Source organism: Dermacentor variabilis, chromosome 9 (genome assembly GCF_050947875.1).
Source record: "Dermacentor variabilis isolate Ectoservices chromosome 9, ASM5094787v1, whole genome shotgun sequence".
Classification (NCBI taxonomy): Eukaryota; Metazoa; Arthropoda; class Arachnida; order Ixodida; family Ixodidae; genus Dermacentor; species Dermacentor variabilis.
This window is the reverse complement of record NC_134576.1, coordinates 87792195-87816519: the sequence shown is the minus strand read 5'-3', so window position 1 is coordinate 87816519 and position 24325 is coordinate 87792195. Positions and strand designations below refer to the sequence as shown.

The window sequence follows — 24325 nt, the reverse complement described above, 5'->3', positions numbered from 1 at the left end:
AACCCTCGTGAGCAGAAGTTTTTTTCAAGGTGTGTAAGGGCTCATTCACACCGGCGACTGACAGTGGTCACGCGACCAAGTTGGTCGCAAAGCGACCAGTCACAAATCGTCGCAAACGGTCGCCTTTCTTGAAAAGCGACCATTTTGGACCAGTCGCTCTCTGCGAGACTTTTCAGTCGCGCGACCGTGGTCGCAAAACTGATAAACCAATCAGCGGCACACCGGAAGTGATCTTTCGTGTGTCTACATCCGGCCTCCTCCGGCGTCGTGTTCAAATTCCGCGTAGATTCCGAGAGTTCTCGCTGAGAACGATAATCTCCAGGATTGCGACTTGCGGGTCGCGCTCAGCCGGGCTTGCCGGTGTGAACATCAGTCGCCTTCGGTCGCTTTTTGATTGTGAGTCGCAAATGGTCGCGCGACCTCCTCAAGTCGCCGGTGTGAATGAGCCTTAAACGCAAGACATGCAATGTACCACGAAATTCAAAGAAATCAGAAGGTTCGCACAAAGACGAAGAGTTTGAGTGATAAATTGTGGCCAAACAAGGAAAGTTCCTACTTACAGCCAATGAGAACTTGTCTTTGTGGCTCTGAAGAAGACAAGTTCCTGTGTCGGAACATTGATTCTAAGCAGGAACTTTTGTTTCACCAGCTATTTATCATATCTTATAAAGGCACTATCAGTATAGATTCCGAAACTACTCCAATGTATTGTTCAACTTCCAGGTTCACCTGTATTTAATACAGTGCCTTAATACAGACTCGATAACACACCATTTGGGACCACTCCACACTTTGAAATCAGCTACAAAGCGAGTACACGTCACACTTCCATAATTATGCATAATAGGCATTCCAATCAGTTATTTGCAGTTCAACTTTCAATTAGTGTGGGTAGTACATGACAATAATTGAGTACGAGATATTCAGGTATAATGGCATTACTGCCAAGTGCTAATTAACATTTAAAGTGCCACAAAAAATTTGTAACACGATGTCACAACCACAGGATATTAGTAGACCACCAGCAAGAGACTAAAGAACTGCACAGGTATGCCAGGTCAAACACGCATGTTGTCCGCTCGTGCTTACAACATGTCCAGGTGCTGACATCTGCAAAACATACCATGAACAGTTTATAAGTGCAGCAATCATGATTTTCTGCATGCCAATGTGTCAAGGATTCAAGAGGACCGAGATTGGCAAGGAAACCATTTAACCCCCAACTGCGACTTTCCATTTGCACAGCACCACATGAAACTCTTCCATGTGCTTCTTGCAAAGATTACCCACACAACCACTACAAAACTACTCTAGGGCAAAGAAGAGAGGTGCTATCATGAATGAAAACTAGAGTTGCTTGCTAGGCCAAAGGTCTCGCAAGCTACTTGAGATAACGGGTGAAAGATGAAACATGGAGCAGGGGCACAAGTTCACTTACACACACTGAGCTATTGATAAGGTTGTTAAATCTGAGCGGAATTTCTGCACAAGTTTTTTACAGATGTTGCAATTGAATTACTGTTCTCTCATTCACAGCCTTTCAATACCCCATCAGAAGGTCTCACCATACGAAGACATTTAGACACTGATGTGTCCAAAAAGCTGCAACTGCATCAGCCCTGCGCACTGAGACACAGCAAGTTGAGAAATGTAGTGCAAGAAGCACAAGGAGTGGGCAGGTCCAAAATGCAGCGGCGAGTGTTCCTTGAAGGGAACATGCATATATACAAGCACCAGCAGATCACGTTGTCTACGGTAGGCCTCTGCTTTATTTGTATCCATATCCCTGCCTTCGCTTTCCTTGGAGGCTTCATTGCCAAGAAACCGTGCACCCTGCTGGGAGATCTTGCATGACAAGTGCAAATCACAAGTCTGAAGGAGTCAACTGGTCCATTTAGATTTCCCGGTACATCTCGACAGTGGCGCGCATTCATACATCATAAGTGAAGGGATAGGAGAGGAGGAAAATTCTGCACACAAGGTCAGCGAAATCTTAATCCCCTCTACAAACAACCTGTTTATGCAGGTCTTCCTCATTCCCAGCACTTGGAGATTTACTTTATTCTTGGACTTGCTCAAAGTTGCTAAACAGCTGAAATGCCTTCATGCTGGTGGCATACGTAAGGGCACTATTTCTTGAAAGCACAGAAGCAGATAAATGGCAGGCATATCTCCCGATTTTTAGGGTGGACCCGCAGGAGGATCTCCTGCATTCTTGACTTGTCACTGGCTGCAGCAAAGAGAGACCGGTGGGTATGACTTTATTTTGTCAAAGCAGTCTGTACAGTATAGAGAAAAAAGTTAATGTAGTCATTGAAGCAGAAAGAGAAATGACAAATGTAATAAACTAATCGATCAGCTATACAGTGCAGGTTATGGCTTGTGTCAGCCAATAAGTAACAAGTGCCGACTGCGTATTCCAGAGAAAGATGATGAGCTTGCCCATCTTGCACTGTTAATTCTTTCATGAAGCTTTTGTCTGTCACACCGTTGTGTGGGGCCATCAGAGGTGCAAAGAAGGAGCTCTTCCTGCGGTTGGCTGCCTTGACCTATGGCTTTCACTGCACAATTAGTAAAATAAGGTAGAGAGAAGGTCACTGCAAAGTTAGAGATACACTAAGTCAGTAAACCTGTCACGTGAAGTTGCTATGTTACTCTCGTGAAACAACAAATACATCTCCCTGGAGGAACTTGAGGTACAGCAAGCAAGAAAACAGCATAAATTTAAAGCACTGGCAGCAATGCTATGATCAGATTGGAACAACAGCCCCCAACTGTGTCAGTGTCATTCAGTAACTATTTACCGACGGGTCCCTGCTTGTGGTGTTAATGACTTCATCTAGTGCAGTGGTCAGCATAGATTGGGGCATCAAAGAAAGAAAAAGACCAGAAGGTGCATCAAGTGACAGTTTTGAAAGTCAGTCATGAAGAATATAAAGGAAAGGCTCATGAGAAAAATGCTCTTGCTACGCGCAAGATTGGTGGTTGTTTCTAGGAGTCGAGTGAGAATAGCAGTGCGCAGATCGTGTGGTGACAACCAATATTGATGAGGGCATCACCAAAAACAACCTCAAACCAAACATTGGCTTGAAAAGTACAAAATCTAGTTTACTATATAGCTTCTGCCACCATAGAAGACCTATTTCCAAAGAGTCAATGCGCAGATGAGCCCCAACGGAAAGCAGGGGCAGTATTAGAGGAAGTTGACCTTTTGAGGCTAACTGCCTGATGTCATGTTCTCTGCTAGCTTTTTTTTTCGATTCCCCCATAGATGAGAGGCACATAAGCACCAAGCATCAGTGTCGTCAGATTAGGAGAAGTTATGACTGAGAGTTTGCAAGAACTATTGCGGTACTGATTGACTCATTGGAGTGAGGGAGAAAACTTTATTTCCAATCATAACGATTCGCGTCCGGCGAGTCAGTGGGCCGGGGCACCTGCTGAGGTTACGGCCAAGAGTTCGCGTCTCCTGGCGGCTTCCTCGGCCTGCTGGAATGCACAGAGTTGGTTTTCCAGATTTGAGCTGAGCAGCGCAGCCTGCCATTGCGCGCGGAGGCCGTCGGTGGAGGTCTCGCTCTCATTATCGTGTATTAGTCCCTGGCATTCCCACAGCATGTGTTCTAGCACGGCTCATGGGACCTAGGATTTTACTTAGTGAATATAGTATCACAGATTACTGTTAATAATTGTCTCAGTAAAAGTGAGTCTGCATTTTGTACCTAGGTGATGTGCATAGTGCAGCATCTATTATTTAACATGTAGTAGTATACAAATATTTGAGTTTGAGTAATAGGCTTATGCTGAAGACGCTCCTGCTCTGCAGAGGGTATACACTACATTGACAACCAAACTATTAGGAATGGTAGCAACTTACTGAAATGACCTGTAAATAAGGATTCGTTCTGAGTATATGCAACCACAGTCAAGGAGCTCTTACAAGTTATAATTAACGTGAAAAAAATATGTAGGAAAGGTAGTCACACCCCTTAGTGGACAAAAATGGTAAAACCGTGAAGTTACCAAATGCGAGTTTGGAAAATTTACATATGGTGCGGAAATAAAAGCCTCGACACAGCCCATATATGCATGGAAGACCAAATGCGTAAGGTTGTGCCAAATAAAGCACTCCACAAAAGCACAGCCACTCTGTGTATACTTTGCAAAATTTGTCTCAACCTTGCATGCGCGATACGCTTTTCTTCCCCACTCTCTGGTGAGGAGGGCGCGCGGCTGCGTGTAGGCGTATAAGAACGGTTAAGCGATCTTGGTTTGAGCTGGTTGATCGTTTCCGTCGAAGCTATAGAAAACGAGCGATATAGTAGACGGAAACCAAGAACAGTCAGCTTGTGTTCTCGTCACCGTCGTATTTGTTTGACTATATTCCAATAAAACGAGGTACTTTTAGTACTATGCTCGCACCGCTGCTCCTCACCAGCGGCACAGACTACCTTGACGAGCATGAGCAAGCGAGCAAGCGCACAAGGCTCGCACACTCGTGAGGAGTCGCGGAGCGGCACATGAGCAAACCGCAACCCCAGAGGCGTGATCGAAGTGCGCGAAAGCGCCAACGGAGATGACAGCGCTAATGCAGCGCGCCGTACTTTCTTTTTTCTCTCCGTACGTGGTGCGCTGAACTTCGTAACGTTTAAAACACGAGTTGAACACGACATCCGCCGTAGTGAACTACTTACTGCTACCTCACGATTCGAACTACTGTGACTCGCACGAAGGTTTACGGCGAGTACGGCGACCAAGCAGCAGCGAGAAATCCACGACGTCTCGGTGAGGGGCTGAGTGCAGCGGCACGTAGTACGCTGTGAAGCGGAACACTTGACATCCAGAGGAACGTGCTGCACCCGGTAACATGTCGCTCAGTTCTAAGAATTGCTTTCTCTATGGTTCTAAGCACGTTAATGTGCGAATGAAGCGCAGAAAACCGAGCAATGATCGCGCCAACCTTATGCCAACCGACTGAAATACGGCACCCTGCGCCGCTGAGGGATCGCCAGCCGTTTGTGCGCAGGCGCGAGTGAGAGTGGCCGCGAGAGAGAAAATCTGGGGGCTTTTGATCCTTGAATATATACTCTGCTATGACTCTGCCTAGGCACTAACGCGCGTTGTATTCGTTTGTCCCCAGACATGCCGGCATTAATTCGGTCGGCCCAATGGTCGGCCGTTGGCTGCCCGCGCGGTGAGGCTGTGGCAATTGGCTGTGGGTACAGAGACGCCCCACTGCTCCAGGAGGTCACATGTAACCGGCAAACGAATGCCTCAGGCGAGCAACTGATCAAGGTTATAGTAAAGCAGGCGGCGCAGGATCTCCAGAGTACACAAGGGGTAGCGGGGGGATCAAAGCTGGAAGCAGGGCGGCCCGTGGGTTGGGGCCGCGGAGGCCGAAGAGTGCCAGGGGGTGTATGCATAAAAAATTTGTTGTCCACTCGGACAGACGCGCAGGCCTCGGCGAGCCCCAACCCACGGACCATTCCGGGTTCCAGCTTTGGTGTCCTGGAGGCTCCGCCAATAATGCGAAATAATGATACGTTGTTACAATTAGTAAAAAACACGATTGAATAAATATAATTAAGTCCAGCCGCCAACTTGTGACGCTAAGTTCAGCACTACCGCGCCCCGCGACTTTTTTCAATAAATGCGGCCCGGGTACTACGGTATACTGCTCCCACAGAAACATCTGTGATGTTATTTACAAGGTAGGCACGAGAAAGCTATGATCCGCCACGACTGACTTAGCACGAGCGCCGCAGCTGCGAGACAGTCTGTCCGACACATCGGTCGCCAAATCGTGCGTCAGCGCCCGCTGCTTCACCTAATTTACCGCCCCGGCAGCTAGCGTCCGAGCGTAAACAAACTCGACCCCACTACTACCACTACGCAATGCCGGCACAACACGCGCTACGAAACCATGGAAGAAATCTCCTCCGTAGTGCCTAGGCAGAGTCATACATTCAAGGAGCAAAAGCCCCCAGATTTTCTCTCTCGCGCCCGCAGCGCGCCCGCTCTTACTCGCGCCTGCGCACAAACGGTTAGCGATCCCTCAAATGAACGTCTTGTTCCTGACGTCACGACTCACGAGTGCATTGAAAGCTACGGATGGCGTCAGCCAATGAGGAACGAGAATCGGACGCGCGTTACCCCTAATCTCAAAAAGGAGGAGAGTGCTCCTACTGTCCACCCACGACCGCCGCTAGATCGTGGCGCTGTCACCAAGCCTGGCTAAAGATCCCTTAAACTACAGTGTATTCTATTCTAGTACACTGTACTTAAACTATGTAAAGTAGCAACCACGACAGTAGGTCGTGGTAGCAACACTCTCCTTCTGCGCCTTCACTCCTCCTCATTTCTCCTCTCTTTCACGCTCCCTCCCCGACCGTGGCACCGCCTACACCGCTCGAGCGTAGCAGACGACCTTTCGCAGAGTGAATGCACGCATAAGATGACCCGCTCGGGGTCATGCGGATGCGTCACAACCGTATGCAAAGAACCGCAAGGAGCCCATGTGCTTGAACATCGTCATGTTCTCCGAGTAGTTGTCGGTCATAATTTGTACGATGACGTATCCACACGACTCGATTGCGGCAATCACTTTCTTCGTCCATTGGAAAAAGTCTTTTCCATTTAGCTGCTTAGTGAAATAATAAGAGCAGGGTATTTTATATTGCATCTTAGTGCCGCACAGACCGAAGGACAAAGCCCTGTTCGCAAAAATTCCCTGCGTGTTCGACGTGCTGCTGTCGGGTCTGTCCTTAAGACCCAACACGGCATCTTCTTTCTGGTCATAGATGTATTTCGGCTTTATGCTGGCTTCATCAATAATTAACGATGACATATGCTGCCTGCTGCTCAGGAGTGAAGCCTCGTGAACCAGTCTTGCTCGCATCGCAGCACTCCCTCCGGACGTGGTCGGACTTGGGCCCATGTATTTCTGGAGGGTGCATTTTGCTGGCAAATTCAGGAACGTTGACGTTCGAGCGCGATCATAACTCTTCGGTGAGAAAAATCGGCATATGATGCATTCTCGAATTAACCTATTCAGGATACGTCAGATGTTGCTTTCCATATCGCTCTATTTGGTGGAACAGGAATACGGCCTTCTTGTCTCCATTCTGTGAGTCTGCCACGATTCTCCCAACCGAACCATGATGTTCGCTTTTGCAGTAGAATACGGTGCATTGTTTTTCCGTTGCGAGCTTTTCCAATAGCTTCTGGCTCTTGGAACCACAATATGAAACTTAGGAGTGAAGCAGCAAGTAATTTGCTTTTTTTTTTTTTTTGCGGGAGGCACCAGGTAGATTGGATAGCCTTCAAAAACCATGGGAACAGCGCAAGGCAAAAGTTTCTTGACGTGGCACTCTGGAGCGTAGTCGACCGAAAGAAAGTGCAGCATACACATGACCGTAGACGGCCTTCCTTGCAATGTCTTCTTCTTTTCTTTTTTGCCATTTGGCACACAACTCAGCAAGCTCAACAGCAAGCTTATTATAGATCCTAATATCCTAGACTGCTGGATTCAATGCTTTCCGACTAAGTGCTTACAGTACATTCACGCTAATGATTATGACTCTCCTACCATTCTTGTTACTTCAGGCGGACCACAAGGATTGGCTTTGGGCCCATTACTATTTCTTATTTATATTAGCGACTTACCTGTCGGTATTAACTCTAACATTAAACCCTTTGCTGATGACTGTGAGCTTTATTGTGTAATTAATAACCAACAGGTCATTTATATTTTGCAATTGACGCTACTTCTAACTGGTGCAACAAGTGGTTTATGAAGCTAAATACTTCAAAATGTAAGGCCATGACAGTAATGCATCCCAATAAAGTTAATTATAACTTTGCTTATACCCTTAATAACTCCGCTTTAACCCGCGTTACTAGTTACCGCTATTTTGGCGTGCATATAATTCATAACCTCTTTTGGAATATACATGTTGAACATGTAATTAACAACGCTAATCGAATGCTAGGATTTGTACGGCGTAATTTTCCCTCCGTTCCCTCCAATATAAAGATTAAATTATACAAAACTCTGGTTAGATCGAAATTAGAATATGCTTCCTCTATCTGCGACCCATCTAGCTCCGATTAATCACTGCCCTTGAATCTGTTAATTCAGAACCGTGATGCCCGATATGTGATGTCTAATTATTCTCGCTACGCCAGCGTCTCTTCAATGAAATCTAATTTAGGTCTACCGAGACTTTGGTCACGCCGCAGGTGCTTCCGCTTAAACCTTTATCACAAAATTTTTTACACTAACCCAACACTTCAAAACGAGCTTTTCCTCCCTCCAGATTACGTGTCCTCATGGATCGATCACGAACTCAAGGTTAAGATTCCTTTATGTCGCACTAACACTTGCCATGCCTCTTTTTGCCACAAACAAGCAGTGACTGGAACCACCTTCCCGCCTCCGTCACTGCAATCGAAGAACCGCCTTTAAAGTTGCGATTAACAATTTATTGTTAGAACACTCCTCTCTGTAATGCCCTCGGGTCCTGAGAGTATGAAAATAAATAAATAAACTCTCCGTCACTTGGAAACTGATGAAATTACACGTCTGGCCATTTCCTAGAGCGGCAAAAGGGCACGCAGCAGTACACCATTTGGATACCGATCAGCCCACGTGCACCAATTTAACACGAACCACCCTGAAAAATTTTAAAGGAACCCTGAAACGATTTTGTACAAACGTACTGAATCATTAGAGTAGGTTGTTCTTATCATTCAGTGACGTATATAAGTGCTCCGTGTAAAGCGCGTAATTTATTACAAGGTTTTAAAAATGTACATCACTGCCGATCACAGCACACTGCTCGGCGGAATTTTCAGCCGCTCCTAACCATATGACGTAAATCACCCATATGACGTCATTAGGGCGAGCTACCCGATTGGCTGCCCAGGGTGTGTCATCGATAATTTTTCCACCTTTATGGTGAACAAATGATGCTCGTAATAGTTGGAATGTTAGTTAATTTGTTTTTATAAAAAGAAAGTAACATAAAGAGAATGCACAAGACCAGTTTTTTAGTACACATAAGCACTTCCGGCACACAGCAAGTGTCGTCTGCTTGTGTTACAACATGCTCCGTCTTTGACGAGAGCTCCGCGGTCAAAGTCGGTCACACTCTTATCGCGAGCAGTGTGATTCGACTTTGTTGCGTTGTGTACTGCAAACCTATCGACTGCAAACCTATCGGCCCCAATGCGCTCAAACGAGACGAAGGGGAGAAGCGGGCGAGTGGCGCGCCACCTGTCGGGGCAGCGCCGTACATTGCGAGGAGGGAGTCTTCTGTGTTTGCCGCAAGATGGCTCTGCGTGTGCACCAAGCGCAGAAGAAATGTAGAGGAAACGTACTTCGCTACTCATTTAACTGCTACTTCTGTAATTTACATGCTCATAATTACCTATATACACCGCAGTACAACTTCCTACGGCACGTTCCTAAGGCAACACCGCATTCACTAGAGGCGCTTTTGTCCAACTTTGAACCATCGAACTCATGGCTGAGTGCCGGTCTGGGTTTTCACTCGCACTACTTCATTGTCCCAATATTCTTTGCTAACACGATAATGTTCGAGGGGCACACCTAGGTAGGTGCCTGGTGTTACCGCCCATTGCATGTTACAAAAAGTCTCAGGCTTGTATTGCCAATTCCCAATGCCAAAAACCAAGACACTTGTTCCAGTTAATAGCACTTACAGTAAAAAATTTTACAGCCTCTTGTACAACTGCTTTAACACTGTCATGGTCCATTCAAAACACCGCTACATCATCAGCATATGCTAAAACTCGAACTTCAGTTTTATGAAAAGTGTAACCCTGGATGTTTGGGCTCTTCAGCAACTGCAAACAAAAGGGCTTGAGGTATAGAGCAAAAAGCAGGGGAGATAACGGGCAGCCTTGTCTCACAGATGACTGCACAGGAACACCATCACTTAACTGCCTATTATTTATCAGCTTCGCTATACAACCATTGTACATCATTTTAACACCTTCTGTAATAATGGTTCCAACATTGATATGGTCTAGGATCGAGAACAAAATGGGGAGGGCATAAATTTTCAATGTTTGCAAGAGCCACCATGTGTCATTTGTTTTTAGTCGCTAAAATCTTTTACGTGATGCAAGCGTTATGTATGATGAGGATGTCTGTGCAAAATCTGCATAGAGTATTTGCAACGTTTATTTGGGCTTCAACATGGGAACGTACAAGTCGTAGTAATCTTTTCCATAGAGTGTTGAATGGTGGGCTGGGGTTGTCACATTTGTTCCTTAAACAGATTGTAAGCAGGTTTTTTTTTGCGTGATCAAAAGGATGCTTTTCTGAGAACAACGATTCAAGCTCGACTGCGCGATTCATTGCCTGATTATGTAGTGTCGTCCATGTATACGGTGCCAATGCCTTTAAGTGCTTTCTTGTTTGAAGTGGTCGCGTCTTTCCAAATACAAAAAGCAAGATTTTCTATTGAATATCTGGCAGCTGTTACTAGTAAGAAGTTGTATAAAGATCTTGATGTATTCTTGCCTGTACCGTTGTATAGTACAGTATTTGTTTTAGGTTCAGAAAGAGATGCCCTTAAGAGAGTTAAACGAATGCCGGTAAGAGCTTCTGTTAAATCTTTCTTTTTTCAACTACATACAGGCACTCTCCCAGTGAAAGCGTGGTTGCAAAGCAAAGGCATTCTTGTACTTTGGTCTGTGAATTTCTTTATATGCAAAAAACCGGAGACGATCGAGCATATCTTTCTGGTCTGCCATGACACAGTGTTTTTGTGGGATATTCTAAAACGCAGCTTTAAAAAGGAATTGCTGTTAAGTGCTTTTGGGATACGCTTCCTGCGATGCGCGGAACCAGAGGGAGTGCCCGTCGATCTGGTAATGCTTCTGTGCATGCATAGCGTGTGGCGAACGAGTACGGATATTAGACATGAGCGCATTGTTCAGGCCCCAACACATGAATACTTCATTGAAAGTGTGCTATATATACGCGAATTTTGCTCTGCACAGAGTGATCCTCCTGATTGGCTAAGTGCTTTGGACAAAGTGACAAGCCTACATCGTTCTTACCAGCACACACTGGTCCGGCATTGACTAGTTGTTTTTCATGGCCATGTAATATTCACATTGTACTTTCTTTTGCCAAGCCGGTAATAACAAAAAAAAAAAAAAAAACTCATGGCTGAGTGGTAGCGTCTTCGTCTCACACTCCGGAGACCCTCGTTTGATTCTCACCCAGCCCACCTTGCAACTTGTTTTTATTTATGAAGTGCCTTCCGCCATTTTTCGCTCAAGGCCAACGCCGACGACACCGGCTTTTCTGCGACACGAGCTCCCTAACGCTGTCGCGTTAAAAACGCAAGCACGACGGTGTGTCGAGCAGACGACTGCTCGGCGCCGCCGGTGCGCGCGGTTCCGCCGAGACACCGGATTGGCTGGAAGTTAAGAAGGCGATGGCAGCGCCGCCACAAATTTCAGCGTCTTTTGTTTCGCTCTCGCCGCTTGCGGCGGCCTCCATTGTACCCCCTTCCCCATTCTAGTACACCCTACTGCTATTCCATCGGCACTGGGCCGGCCTCCACCTGTCTCCAAGACATGCAGCCGATTCTCGCTCCTGTTGGCAAGCGCTATCCCGCGCACTGCACGGAGTTCGTGAGAAGGAAGGAAGGTGATAGCAATTGAGAAGCTGGCGAGGGTCGCGTTTGTTGCCGGAAAAAAAAAAAAAAGCAACGTTGTATTCACGCATGCAAAGGCACAAAAGAATACGCTGTTTCGTTTCGCAGTTGTTCGCGAAGCGCTGTGGTGTTCCTAGCGTGACCTGAGATGTCCATTAATTATTAAAGAATTGCCTGTATATGCATGCTTTATAATGAACACTGGGACTAGATTTACACTGAAAGAATGCCGAAAGTTTCGGAGAGTGGCAGGAGAAAGAGGTGGAATACAAGAGGCGAAGTTGCGCTCACTCTCTGCCGTGTGCTCTTCTTGTGAAAACGGTGAATTCGACATGCAGTTTCGAGGTTACGTCTATCTGACTCGCGAGGAATTATCTCGTCACCACGCGCCCCTTCCCCCTTCGTGTCGAGCGGGAGCTGGCATCATAATTAAAATACTTCAACTGCAAATGGATATGTGGTTCGCACAGCGTTCGTACAACATTTCGTGTCGTTTTAGAGCGTAGCTCAGGCGCCAGTTCCTGCGGTGAGCGTCGGCGTTATCCCTCGCCGTCCTCGTAACCGGACGAACGCAGAGCGGGGATGAAAGACGGCGATAGCGCAGAGAGCGCGAGGAGGAGGGTATTGTGAAAGCGGGGAAAAAAAAAAACGTAGTGCCGCACAAAAGGGGCCTTGCAGCCACGATGGTTACGAGATGGTGCCAGAGTAGCGAGCATCATCTGTTCACCGACATGGAGGAAAGAAATCGGAGAGGACCTGACAACATTTTTGAAGCTGGCAGTGCGGCCATGTTGGTGTGCCTATAACCCCTTAAACTTCGTAAAGTAGCGGCACGCTTTGAAAAATGCCACCTCCTCCTCGCGCGCTCTGGCCGAGGCCGACGCCGCGTCGCTATTGGCCTGATAGCATCACGTGGGCCCTCGCGCGTGCATCAGCGCCATTTTTGCTCGAGAAACGTCTACGGAGTGCCGAGGAGTGCGTGTTGGCGCCGCTGCTACGCTCGAGCAGTGTACGCGGCGTCACAGTCGAGGAGGGAGCGTGAAGGAGAAACGAGGAGTGAAGGCGGAGGAGGAGAGTGTCGCTACTTCACGAAGTTTAAGGGGCCTTAGGTGTGCCACCTCCCTGTGCACCTGCAATCAGCTCGCCGGAGCAGATAGCCACCAGCTTTGAACTTGCATTGCTAGGAGCCGCTGGAAGTGTGTGCTGCTGACGCACCTCAGAATAAAGCCTACGAAACTTCTGCAACAGTTTTAGTGAAGCTGATGTGCTCGTGTGTTTTTCTATGGCATGTTGAAGAAGACGATGAAGACGAGCACTGTGATTACTTGAGTGTGTATGTTGCTAGCTGCCAATCTCAATAGCGAGCCAAAACACAACTTTCAAGATTACACACTACACTCCAAAGTCAACTAATCTCGCGCACAAAATGCGCTGTGAGAAAGACACAGGCCAAAAAATCTTCTCTCACTTTTCAGAGGCCAAGAGCAGCAGCGAGAGCTTCAGGAGTGCGAGTTGCTATGGCAAAATTATGTTTGGCACACCAGTCCCAGTGCTGCTTTGCGAAAAACCCCACCTGACCTCTGCCACATTATCTTCAACTGATCTGCGCTAGCCGAGACCTCTCCTATGCTTTCTTTCCTCCATGGTTCACCTATAATTCCACTGATGTGGAAACAAAGTGCTGCATGAGCGGAGGTCTGCCTGGGGCAGCTGCTGTGAATCACGCCCATGCAGCACCCACGCCCTGCCTCTTGCGATCTCAGAGTCACCTATGCGCTGTGTTTTTGTGGCTTACATTACGCTGATCAAGTTGAAGGACAATTCGCTCGCTGCTGCTGCCATGCTTTCTCGCTTGAGCGTCTCGACTGCAACTTTCCGCAGTAATCGAGTGGCCTGTGTTCATGTTAGCTTGTGCACTCATGACACCACGCTTGTTAATTTAGTTAGCATGCCTATGTTTACAAGTTTATATGGCTGATAAAACTACTATCCTTACTTCGTATAGCTGTCCACTAATTTGCTATCGCAATCGATGCTTCGGCTTTCTGGAGAAATTGACACTTTCTTCCCCCTCTCCTTTTTTGATTATCATGCTTGGGTGCACTTGCCTGTTTCCACTTGTTGAAAATGCAATTCATGACTTCTGTGCTATTTTGTTAATTTGTCACAGCACTCTGCTGCAAGACTTTGAAAACTTACTCATGTGCTGTTCCACTGTAATTTTTGAGCATTTCATTATGAAGAACACAGTATACTTCTCTTGGCAGCAAGTATTTCTCTAGGAAAGGTCTGTGCGTACATTTTTAAACGGATAATTCCTTGCAGCCCACTAGTTCATTGCTGTACAATCAATTCCATCTCATTGGCATGTTAAAACTTGCCAAGGTACATACTCTAGAACAAATGTCTAAATACGACACACCATGCATCTCATTTGTGGTGCTTCTTTGAAACCTTGAAATGGCTTTGGCAAGCAATTAATAAAATATTTATAAAGCTATAATCATTTTACACACTGAAGCAAGGCAACCTCAAAAATAACTGACCACACATCACCCTCAGCACCTCTTCCAAGAACCTTGAAGATGCTTTTTCATGTAGGTAATACGAAAAGTCTCAAATATGCTGCACTTCCAGTCTGTTGGTTTTCATTGCAGCCGGAACAATGCTTGGCTGTAAAATGCATGGTGCTATGCTACTTTCACGTAAAAAATTTGAGAACAAGCCAGCAGTTCATTAACTAAAGAGCAATTGACATCTGATACTACCAATTAACTACGCAATATATTGTGCACAGTGACCTCTGCTTTTTTTTCTAGCAAATTCAAAAAAAAATATATATATAGCACTTGTTACTTATTTTCACAAAAATTTTATGGCAATGCCTAATTTTTTGGTTTGCATTGTTCTATAAAGCACTTTGTGCCATGTGCCTCATCAGTAGGAAAGAAACTTTTTGTCCATTGGTCTCTTGCAAGGGTTATAGCTTAATTCTGGTTACAGCAGCTGCACTCCAATGGAAATCGAACGAAATAACGCTGACTTACCAAGTAATGGGTGCACATTAAACAAACGCAGCTCGTCAGAACTAATCCAGAAGAGCCATCTACTGTGAAGAAGGGTGTAGGATGGGGCTTGTTAGTAAAACATGCTTTAAAGTTTGAATAACAGCGCAAGGACATCAGAGAGGACAGAGTGCTATTTCCTCTGTCCCCTCTGGTGTCCTTGTCCTTGCACTGTTATTTAAACTTGAAAGCATCTGCTATGGCATCTGCATAGTTAACCATGCATAGTCATCAGTTCGATTGAAAGAGTTCAGTCGCATGAACAACATGAAGAAAGCTGGACATCAGATAATATTTAGAGCTTTCTTCTGGAGGCACAGAAGGCAAACTTGCAGTACCGTGCTTAATTGTCATGGCAAATGCAGAGAGGCTAGTAACACCCCAGTGTCCTCCTTTTCGCAAGAAAAAAACTCCACTGCAGGATGCGAACTTGCCCATTTCATGATGGCTCAAGAGGTTGGAGGGGTTTGCTCCATGAAGTCTGCTTTGGTCCAAGGAGATGTTCAATTAATGGTAAATTGAGCACAATGAACAAAGTCAACAATTGTTTATTCACATACAAGAACATGCTTAGGCAATACTTATTGGAACAGGGATAACAGTTGGTCACTGCACATTTACTCAGTTTTCATATTTCAGGATTCTCAAATCATGCAGAGAGAGGCCTGCTAGTAGCTCACAGAGGCATGGTAACAGATATATGCACTAGCAGCTCATTAACATTCACTATATGTTGAATGAGAACACATGACCACGTCCTGATACACCAATTCAGCCTATAGATTCTTATGCATGTCTGTGAACGTGGAAGGCTCAAGAAGGACATTCCTTAACATTGATGTTTCATAATTGAGGTAAGTAAAATAAGTGTTAACCACTATTTGTTTAATCTGTCCCACTTTCCTTTGCAACCATCACGCTGCAACTCTTGAACAGCTGTGGAAAGTCGTTTGGAAGTAATCGTGAAGATTTACTTTTTTAGGGCAGCAATCTTTTCAGCAGGCATCTGTGAGCATGTGTAAGGAGCAGAAAAGACAAAAGGCATATTTCTACTAAGTGCTACGAAAAGATGCCTCAAGCAAAGTTAAGCTCACAAAATGTATACTTAAGCTTTCACTGAGGAGTCATAATTGCACACGACTTTATAAGGACGCAAAACAAACAGATTAAATTCGTTTAGACTGTTAAAGTATCCTTTTAAAACCTTATTTCCGTAAATTTTGCATTAAGAAGTTGATTGCTAGAACAGAGAATGAAGATCAAAGTTTAATTTTTTAGTTTGGTGTTGAGACCACTGCGCTGTTACACCAGTGTGATGTTACGGATGTCAGCGTGTTTTTCTCCAATTTAAGCCGTTCTGGTACAGTAAAGGTTCTGCAAATTTGCTAAGTTTAGTTTCTGGCTTTTTTAGAATGCAATGTCATCAATTCTTGTCAATAAAGATAAACTAGGGCTCAGCAGACCGCAGCAAAATCCGTGACAAGCGTTTCTTCAAAGAAAGAGTGGCTTTCTTGATATCGTAAAGAGTAATTTATTTATACAGCCTAACTTATTTTCCTCCTAAGTGTCCATTTCTGATGAGCACAAAGTTCACTTCGATGTGACAAAATTCAATAAAGTGATGGCAGCCTTTCTGAGAATGTCCTTACTTTAGCAATTAAGTACGCAAGTGTTAATTTCATTCGCATGCCTTAACATAAATACGATTCAGAAAGCAGTTAAATACTTCTGAGATGTATTCTCTCTCTCTCTCTCTCACGAAAACACAAGCGCGCACATTAATGAAGCAGCTGTAAATCTGAGCAAGCGTGACTAAATCAACTTTCGGGAAACAAATGAAAAGAAAAGGTATCAAGAAAATGTTTCAATTTCAAGGTGATTATGTAGTAAGGCGACTGTTCTGCTTCAAGGTCTGAATTATTTGGAAGCTTTAATATTGGAAACGCCATCATGGGCAAGTTGTAGACTTCACTACAGCATGTAGCATCCACGCCTCACATGAACAAATAAACCCTGCAAAGTGTGTGAATAAAACCAGACACGCCACTAATAAAACACTAAAGGTTGAAAACAGCATGTCCTCTGTAACACAGAATTACTTCAAAATGCAATCTGACAACTTGGCATAAGCAGTCACTAAACATAAAATAACCAAAAAAACTCTGTATGCATAAACAACTCCATGCCAATATAAAACAAATGGGGTTAAGTGGATATGAATATATGCGTAGTGCAGGAAACGTGCAATGGCATATGTTTCACACCAGAATTGTGGCATAGCAATGCGAACTGCGCATAGCTGTAAGCGTGGTGGAGCGCATACGCAGCCACGTACCCTACTTTAGAGCTAATCTGCCGCATGTGCACAGAGTGGGCATGGCACCATGCAAGCTGTCTTCCCACGCGCTTAGTATTGGAGGTTGCGTAACCTCGAGTTTCGGTGACCTGTTAGAGCAAGAGGCAGAGGGAGCGTTCACTCCCCATTGCCGGCGCTTTTTCGAATAGTCGTCCCAGTGCGGGCGATGCTCAGCCGCGGGGCGGAGCACATGTGAAAGCGTGACTCGCTTCACTTAGTTCGTACTGCCATTGTGAATATCGTCATGTTACGTGGCATGAAACCACATCATTCGTCACCGACTCCCAAATTTATCAAAATGGTTTTCTCCTTCAGATTTACTTTTTCCATTGCCCAACAATTCTGAAAATTCTCCAGCCCCTTTCCGTGCAAGAAACATCGATCGGTGACTGTACTTGTTTGTATAAAAGGTATACTTTCAATACAACTTAATTTCGATATAGCGAAGCTAATCACTGATTTTACGCACTCTGTTATATCAAAGTTTATGTGTATTTTGTTACATGCAGCATTATAAACAATCGGAAGTTACCCAGAATTACTTCAAGGTTTCTATTTCTTGTTGTTCTCTATAATGATATGAGGGGTAATATGCGTCTTGCCAGAGCAGAGTGATGCTCACAAGGCTCTACTTGGTTGCATGTCGCTGCTTTGGAGCTCCTGCCTTTTTTCTATTTGTTAGTTTCAGATGTGCAACTGAGTGATCTCTTTGTTTGCTTTATCATTCAGCTTAATAAGGGTACACTACAGTGCATAGACATTAAAAAATATGTTAAGGCTTTGCAGAAAAGTCACCTTATTTGGGAGCAACTACTCATTCCCAAAGTCCAGTGCCAAAAGTGATAAGGGAAGGTGAAGATTTGAACAAAATTGTAAACAAACAAAACAAACAAGCCCTCAAAAAGCAGCATTGATGCATGAAAAATGTCTGACAACTTTTTAAAGCACTCTACCAACATGGCTTCTGCATACTTTTATCCTTCTGTGCAAATGTGGTAGTTAAATAATTTGACAGTTTGTACATATATTCTGTTGCAATGCTGATGCCAATATAATTGTGTGTGTCATCCACAAACATACACTAGCTTCTGTTGTTAGCCCAGCTATTGCTGACAAGAACTGTATATTCGAACTCTGCAAGAAATAAAGATGGCGACGACCTTCCCGGTCAAACCAATCAGCCTATTGTGCTTAAAAAATTAATATTATGGGGTTTTACATGCCAAAACACTTTCTGATTATGAGGCACGCCGTAGTGGAGGACTCCAGAAATTTTGACCACCTGGGGTTCTTTAATGTGCATCTAAATCTAAGTACACGGGTGTTTTTGCATTTCGCCCCCATCGAAATGCGGCCACCATGGCCGGGATTCGATCACGTCACCTCGTGCTCAGCAGCCCAACACCATAGTCACTGAGCAACCACTGCGGGTCCTATCGTGCTTGTATACTCCTCATTTTGGCATACCCACAAGCCAGCCCCCAAGGCTTATTTATGCATGAACAAGCCTTCAAAAGAGGGAGCATTTGCTTTACTTCAGGTAGAGGGGCGACATATTACAACTTGCACATCATTAGCTGGCTTGCAGACTGTGCTAATGCTGCAAAAAGACAAAAACGTGTAACCAATGCCTTTACTTCCGTGAGATGTTTACACAGACTACATCTGGTAGGCACTAACCTCTCCAGCGGACATTTACATTTTGACCAAAGATAGGCACAGCAGAAGCCTAGGAGTCTGATGGCTGGACGTTAGTTTGATCTCCATGCTTCCGCATGTGTACAGCCAAGCGGGTTTGGCGCACAAACTTTTTTGTGCAGATGTTGCAGCTGAACGGCCGTTCTCCCGTGTGTATCGTTCGGTGCTCAGCCAGGTGGGACTTCTGGAGGAAGGCCTTGTTGCACTCGGGGCACTTGTGACACCGAACTTCCTTGTGCTTCTTCTTGTGCCTCGTCAGCTCTGCCTCGAAGACGAAAGTGGCACCGCACTGCTCGCACGCAAAGGGGACACGCCAATCGTGTGTGTGCAGGTGATCTAACAGCTGCTGCCGAACGGGAAACCTGAAATGAAGATGAGAGTGTAAACTTGCAGCTATGTAGACACAACATGCAAGGCTTATGGTAGCTCAAGATGCCACTAAAGTCAAATATCAAAAGCTTGGTGGATGTTGTGTATTCAATGCAAAAGTGAGCTGTTTGGCGAGGTGGTTAATGTTTATATGCAGAGACAGCAAAAAGATGCAGGGTAAAATGTTCTTGCTATTATTCTTGTGATCTCTCGTATTGCTAACATACTTGGTCATCCTGTTCATCCACCGTTAATTTATTCATTTACGTGTTGTTTGGAATTGAACAGCTACACCTCTATATAATGAAAATGCACATGGCTCTTTTGACAAGCTATCCAAATAGGTTCCTTCTGCAAGACAATAAAATAAGATTGGCAATACCGAACTATTACACTATGCTAATTGAAACTCAAAATTATCAAATTTCTTTATTATCCAAGGTTTGCTACAATTAAACAATTATAAATGGGGCATCAATGTGGCTGCAGTTGGAAGTGTATTTTCAAAGTGGAGACTTCACACTTTCCTAAGTTTGCATACTTTTCTTGCTTAGATGTTTGAACATATTGCAGCAGTAACGTATCAGTTAAGCTTGATACTACATTTGCCTATGGCATCCCTTTTTCATTCAGCGTAGATATTTTAGGAAAAAAGTGATTAAATTTAGCTACATTGTAGTCATTTTAAGGACAACTTTGCCTTTTTGGAACCTTAGCGAATCGGTGACCTTTTTTATTACAAATTTAGCCAGTAACCTATCCTGGTAAAATTTAAACAATATAGATTCTGAGGTTTTATATGCCAAGACCATGGTATTATTATGAGACCCACCGTAGCGGAAGACTATGGATTAATTCTGAGTACCTGAGGCTCCTTGAAGTGCACTCAATGCAAAGCACATGGCCACTTTTGCATTTCATCCGCATAGAAATGCTCCCACCACGTCTGGGATTTGATCCTGCGCCCTCGGGCTTAGCAGCACAACCGTGGTAAAACTGCTCAAGAAATGTTGGCCATGTACAGTGTCTCACCCTCTTTTGTTCCAAAAGGGATCTATGTGCCACCATTAGCAGAGCTTGTCAGCCAACTTCTCAGTGTTTGCTGTTTATTAGGTTGCCAGAGAGGTGTATGGCAGCAATGACCCAACTTGGCATCACAGAGGTTCATTAAAGAGCGATACATACATACTGCCACATACTCAGTAGCAGTATGTGCTCTTCTTTGGGATTGGCAGACGAAAACGGCCAGATCTGTCGCCAGAAAGTTGTTACAGAAAACTGGATTAAGCACGCCAAGAACATCTCGCATTAAGAGATATGTTATCAACACTGCTGTAATGCTAGCGTATAAAAGACATTATAGAGTAACAGGAATATAACACTGCAGTTTTCATATTTAATGACAACGCACTATTTTCAACAAAATGTGAGCCATCAGCTATCTTAGGCATAAATGGGATGACCAATGAAGCCAAGCCTTGTTGAGTCAAGATTGGTTTAAAGTGAGACCAGAAATATGTGGCAGCTGCTGCCTCTTGTGTGAAATGTAGTCAAAGATTCTAAATATATGGCGCCAATCAACAACCTGTAAGAAAGCATGAATCTTTCAGGCAATATCAAATATATTATTCTATTCTATTCTACACACACACACACACACACAGATATATATATATATATATATATATATATATATATATATATATATATATATATATATATATATATATATATATATATATATATTTGTGCAACCAAGAACAGGCATTTTCCTTTCAAGCTTGGAGAATCAAAAGAAGTCACTACAATGCAGTTAGCAGTGGTAGGCAGCATTAGATGCTCAACATAAGGTGCAGACTAAGATTATTTGAAAAACACAAGCGCAAAGTGATGATGTTTCAAGTGAACTTAGAAGCAAGGAGTGAGTCAACTGCACATGATGCGCACAACAGTTAACACTTCATCTAGTGGAGCAAAAGTGTGCATGTAAAAAAAGTATCCAGAAGACACAGAGAACTGGGTAAAGTGATGAATATTTCTGTGCTCATTGGTATGTTTGAGCAATTAGTGCAAGATCTAATAAGATATTTTCACAAGGTTGTTTCTCTTGCAGTAACAAGACTACTGCTAATGATTAAAACCTTCACAGAAACTTAGTTAAACTTTCTTTTAATGAAGCCGGCGGGACCTGATAATTGTTTCCCTTCATTCAAGCACTTTGTTAAGTCGAAAACACTTATGAGAATTGGATCCCATATCCCCAAGCACAAAAAATGATGTATTTATCTCTGCATACGCAGTTCGCATAGACATCAAGTGTGTTGAGTGCATCTTGTGTTCCTCCATAAGGGTGGATAACCTGCATGAAGGAGTGCTGGCACATATATTCAATGTTGTTGAAACTCTACAACCTGCTTCTCCCACATAAAAGAATAACACTTAGCAGGCAAGATTTGGGAAACATATTTAGGATCAGGAGGCATTGGTCGGCTAGTTGGTTGGACATTATCTATTCAAAGGCACACCTTTAAGATGCTTTAATTTGATGCTAAAGTAGGTCTGGTAGTGCTGGATCTGGAATCATTGACATTATTTCACACCGATGCATACATATACATATCTACATGTGCAGTTGGCTGTTGTTTGACGGGTATAACTGTTGTTTCATAGCTAAAATGTTTGTGCAATTGGCACAAGACAGGGTGGCTGCTTAGATATGTTGAAGAGGTTGCCTGTCTACTGCACTTCATAATCAGAACCTTTCTACAACGTTTATCCTCAACTTGACAAAGTCGATGGGACCTGACAATGATTTCTGATAATCTCAGAACTTTGTTAAACTGAAAACACCCAAAACACTTACACGATACATTATATTTGCTCATAAACAAAAGGGATGTAATTATCTCTGCATATGTAGTCATCTGTGGCGTGCATTTGGTGTTCCTTCATGAGAGAGGCAAATATATGAAAAAAGTACCGGCACATATTTTAAAGGGTATCAAAACAGTGCCACACACACTTCTTGCACTTAGCAGCAAGCAAGCATAGAGGACATAAAACACTTCAAAGACATTTTAATTTGATACTAAATTAGGTCTGGAAGTGCCGTATCATTTACATTACCATGACGTCATGACACACTGCAAAATTAGGAGATGCTGCATAGCAATGAGAATATGTATGATGATGCTCATAAATATATAACCAGGAGTGCTCCAGCAGCAATCACAGTGAAGGAGCAAGCGAACAAATCATGATGCCATGACACACCCTTCTTGTGGGTACTGAAACTGATACAGGTTATTCGCAATTACAGTAAATTATATGCGGGACTCTGATGCTTAACCAATATTTTCTTTTAAGTAAGCAGAAAATCTTACGTTAGTACTCCTTTAACAGGCCAATGTTGTCCACCACATGAACTGAAACATGGCATACACTTACTTTATCTATATTCCTGCATCGCTAAATCATGCAAGCTGTCAAGTTTACTTCATTGCTTTGAGGTCTTCAGTACGTTAGGCTCTACGAACGTGAGTAAAAGAATTAAAAGTACATCCTTAAATAGAATATTCAATAAAATCAAGGTTCATTAAACCAAAGTTTGATTATAATTGCTTAGCGCAGCTGCAATGTGCAAGGTCCCATGGTCAAGGCATTTGATTAAAACAAGCAAAGAAAGAGATCACTCGAACAACATACACCATGGGACACAGGTGGCAGTAGAATGTCGGCTTCTCAGTGTGACACCAGACATGCTTTTGAAGCAGGGCTGCATGGTTGAAGGACCTGTGGCAGACCAAGCAGCAGTGCTGCTGCTTGTCGATGTGGGTGCTCCTGTGCACCAACAGATCTTCGTTTCGTGGAAAGCTGGCCCCACAGTGACTGCACCAGAACTTCCACTTGCGTATATGCGCTACGGAGTGCTGGAGCAGGCGTTCATCGGTGTTGAAGACCTCGTGGCACATCTCGCATTCATAGCGAGGGGCACTTTCCCCGACGCATTCAAGGTCTCGGCGGCTGCTTGCCCTCTGCGAACTGTCTCCCCCGGTAGCCGCTTCAAACTTCTTATGAACAGCAGTGTGACACCAGACATGCTTTCGAAGAATGCCCGCATTACAGAAGGACCTGTAGCAGATCAAGCAGCGGTGCTGCTGTTTGTCGACGTGGCTGATTCCGTGTTCCAACAGATCTTCGCTTCGTGGAAAGCTGGCTCCGCAGATACTGCACCAGAAATTCCACTCGCGCCCATGCGCTACGGAGTGCTGGAGCAGGCGTTGATTGGTGTTGAAGACCTTGTGGCACATCTCGCATTCATAGCTAGGGGCACTTTCCCCGACGCATTCAAGGTCTCGGCGACTGCTTGCCGTCTGCGAACTGTCGCTCCCGGTAGCTGCTTCAAACTCATCTTCAACAGCATCTGGAACAGCTGGTGGCTCCTCCTTAACGATGCACATGAACCCTGGGCCTAAGTACTCTGCAAGTTTGAAAAATGAATCCTGCTGTTATTAAATAATGCTTGTGTTGGTGGTAGTTCGAATGCCATTAATTTGATAACACGCTGCAAAGGCTTACAAGAAGCACAACAGGGACATGAACCAAAAAGGCATTTGTAACAACTGGTCTTTTTCAAGAACACGGAAAGTGGATGCATGCACAAAAACAGCCAGGCACTAAGAACTATGTGCAGAACATGAAAAACTGGAAGAAAAAAAAAAACTACGCAATAAATGACAGATTGTAGAAAGTTTGATCCCCCACAAGACATTATTGTTTAACATTACATCAGCTACTTCTTAGCAAGCAGCATGAAGCAAGACACATTTCAAAAATACTTTGCACCAGTGGCAATTAGAATGGTAATGTGATGAAATATTAAAGAAAAGTATACAAAATATTGGAAATGTTGCAAAGGTTCGCTTTGGTATCATTGATTGGAAGGTGCTTAGTTGTCATGGCAACTTAGCAACAGGAAACTTAACAGCAGTGTTCCTTTTTTTTTAAAGCTGCTGTATGATGCCAGCGTTAACTTAGCTCTGAAATGTTTAGTCTTTGTTTGACCGATAAAAGCCTGAGCATCTCGTAAATATTCATGGCATACAAAGGCGATACAATATATACACGCGAGGAACAAATAG

At 44.2% G+C, this 24325-nt stretch overlaps 1 protein-coding gene across 3 annotated transcripts in view; it reads right to left on the bottom strand.

Annotated features, from left to right (window-relative positions):
- Positions 1 to 24325, bottom strand: part of LOC142557074 (uncharacterized) — a 53409-nt gene that overhangs the window by 14849 nt on the left and 14235 nt on the right. For 2 of the 3 annotated variants that reach the window (XM_075668641.1, XM_075668644.1), the window contains exons 3-4: positions 22890 to 23664; positions 15290 to 19177 (exon numbers count right to left, since the gene is read on the bottom strand). In XM_075668641.1, coding sequence (XP_075524756.1) covers positions 18847 to 19177; positions 22890 to 23664 — 1106 coding nt within the window. In that variant the 3' untranslated portion in view covers positions 15290 to 18846. Of the gene's footprint in view, positions 1 to 15289; positions 19178 to 22889; positions 23665 to 24325 lie in introns of those variants that run through there. The other variant, XM_075668643.1, reaches the window with a different exon arrangement.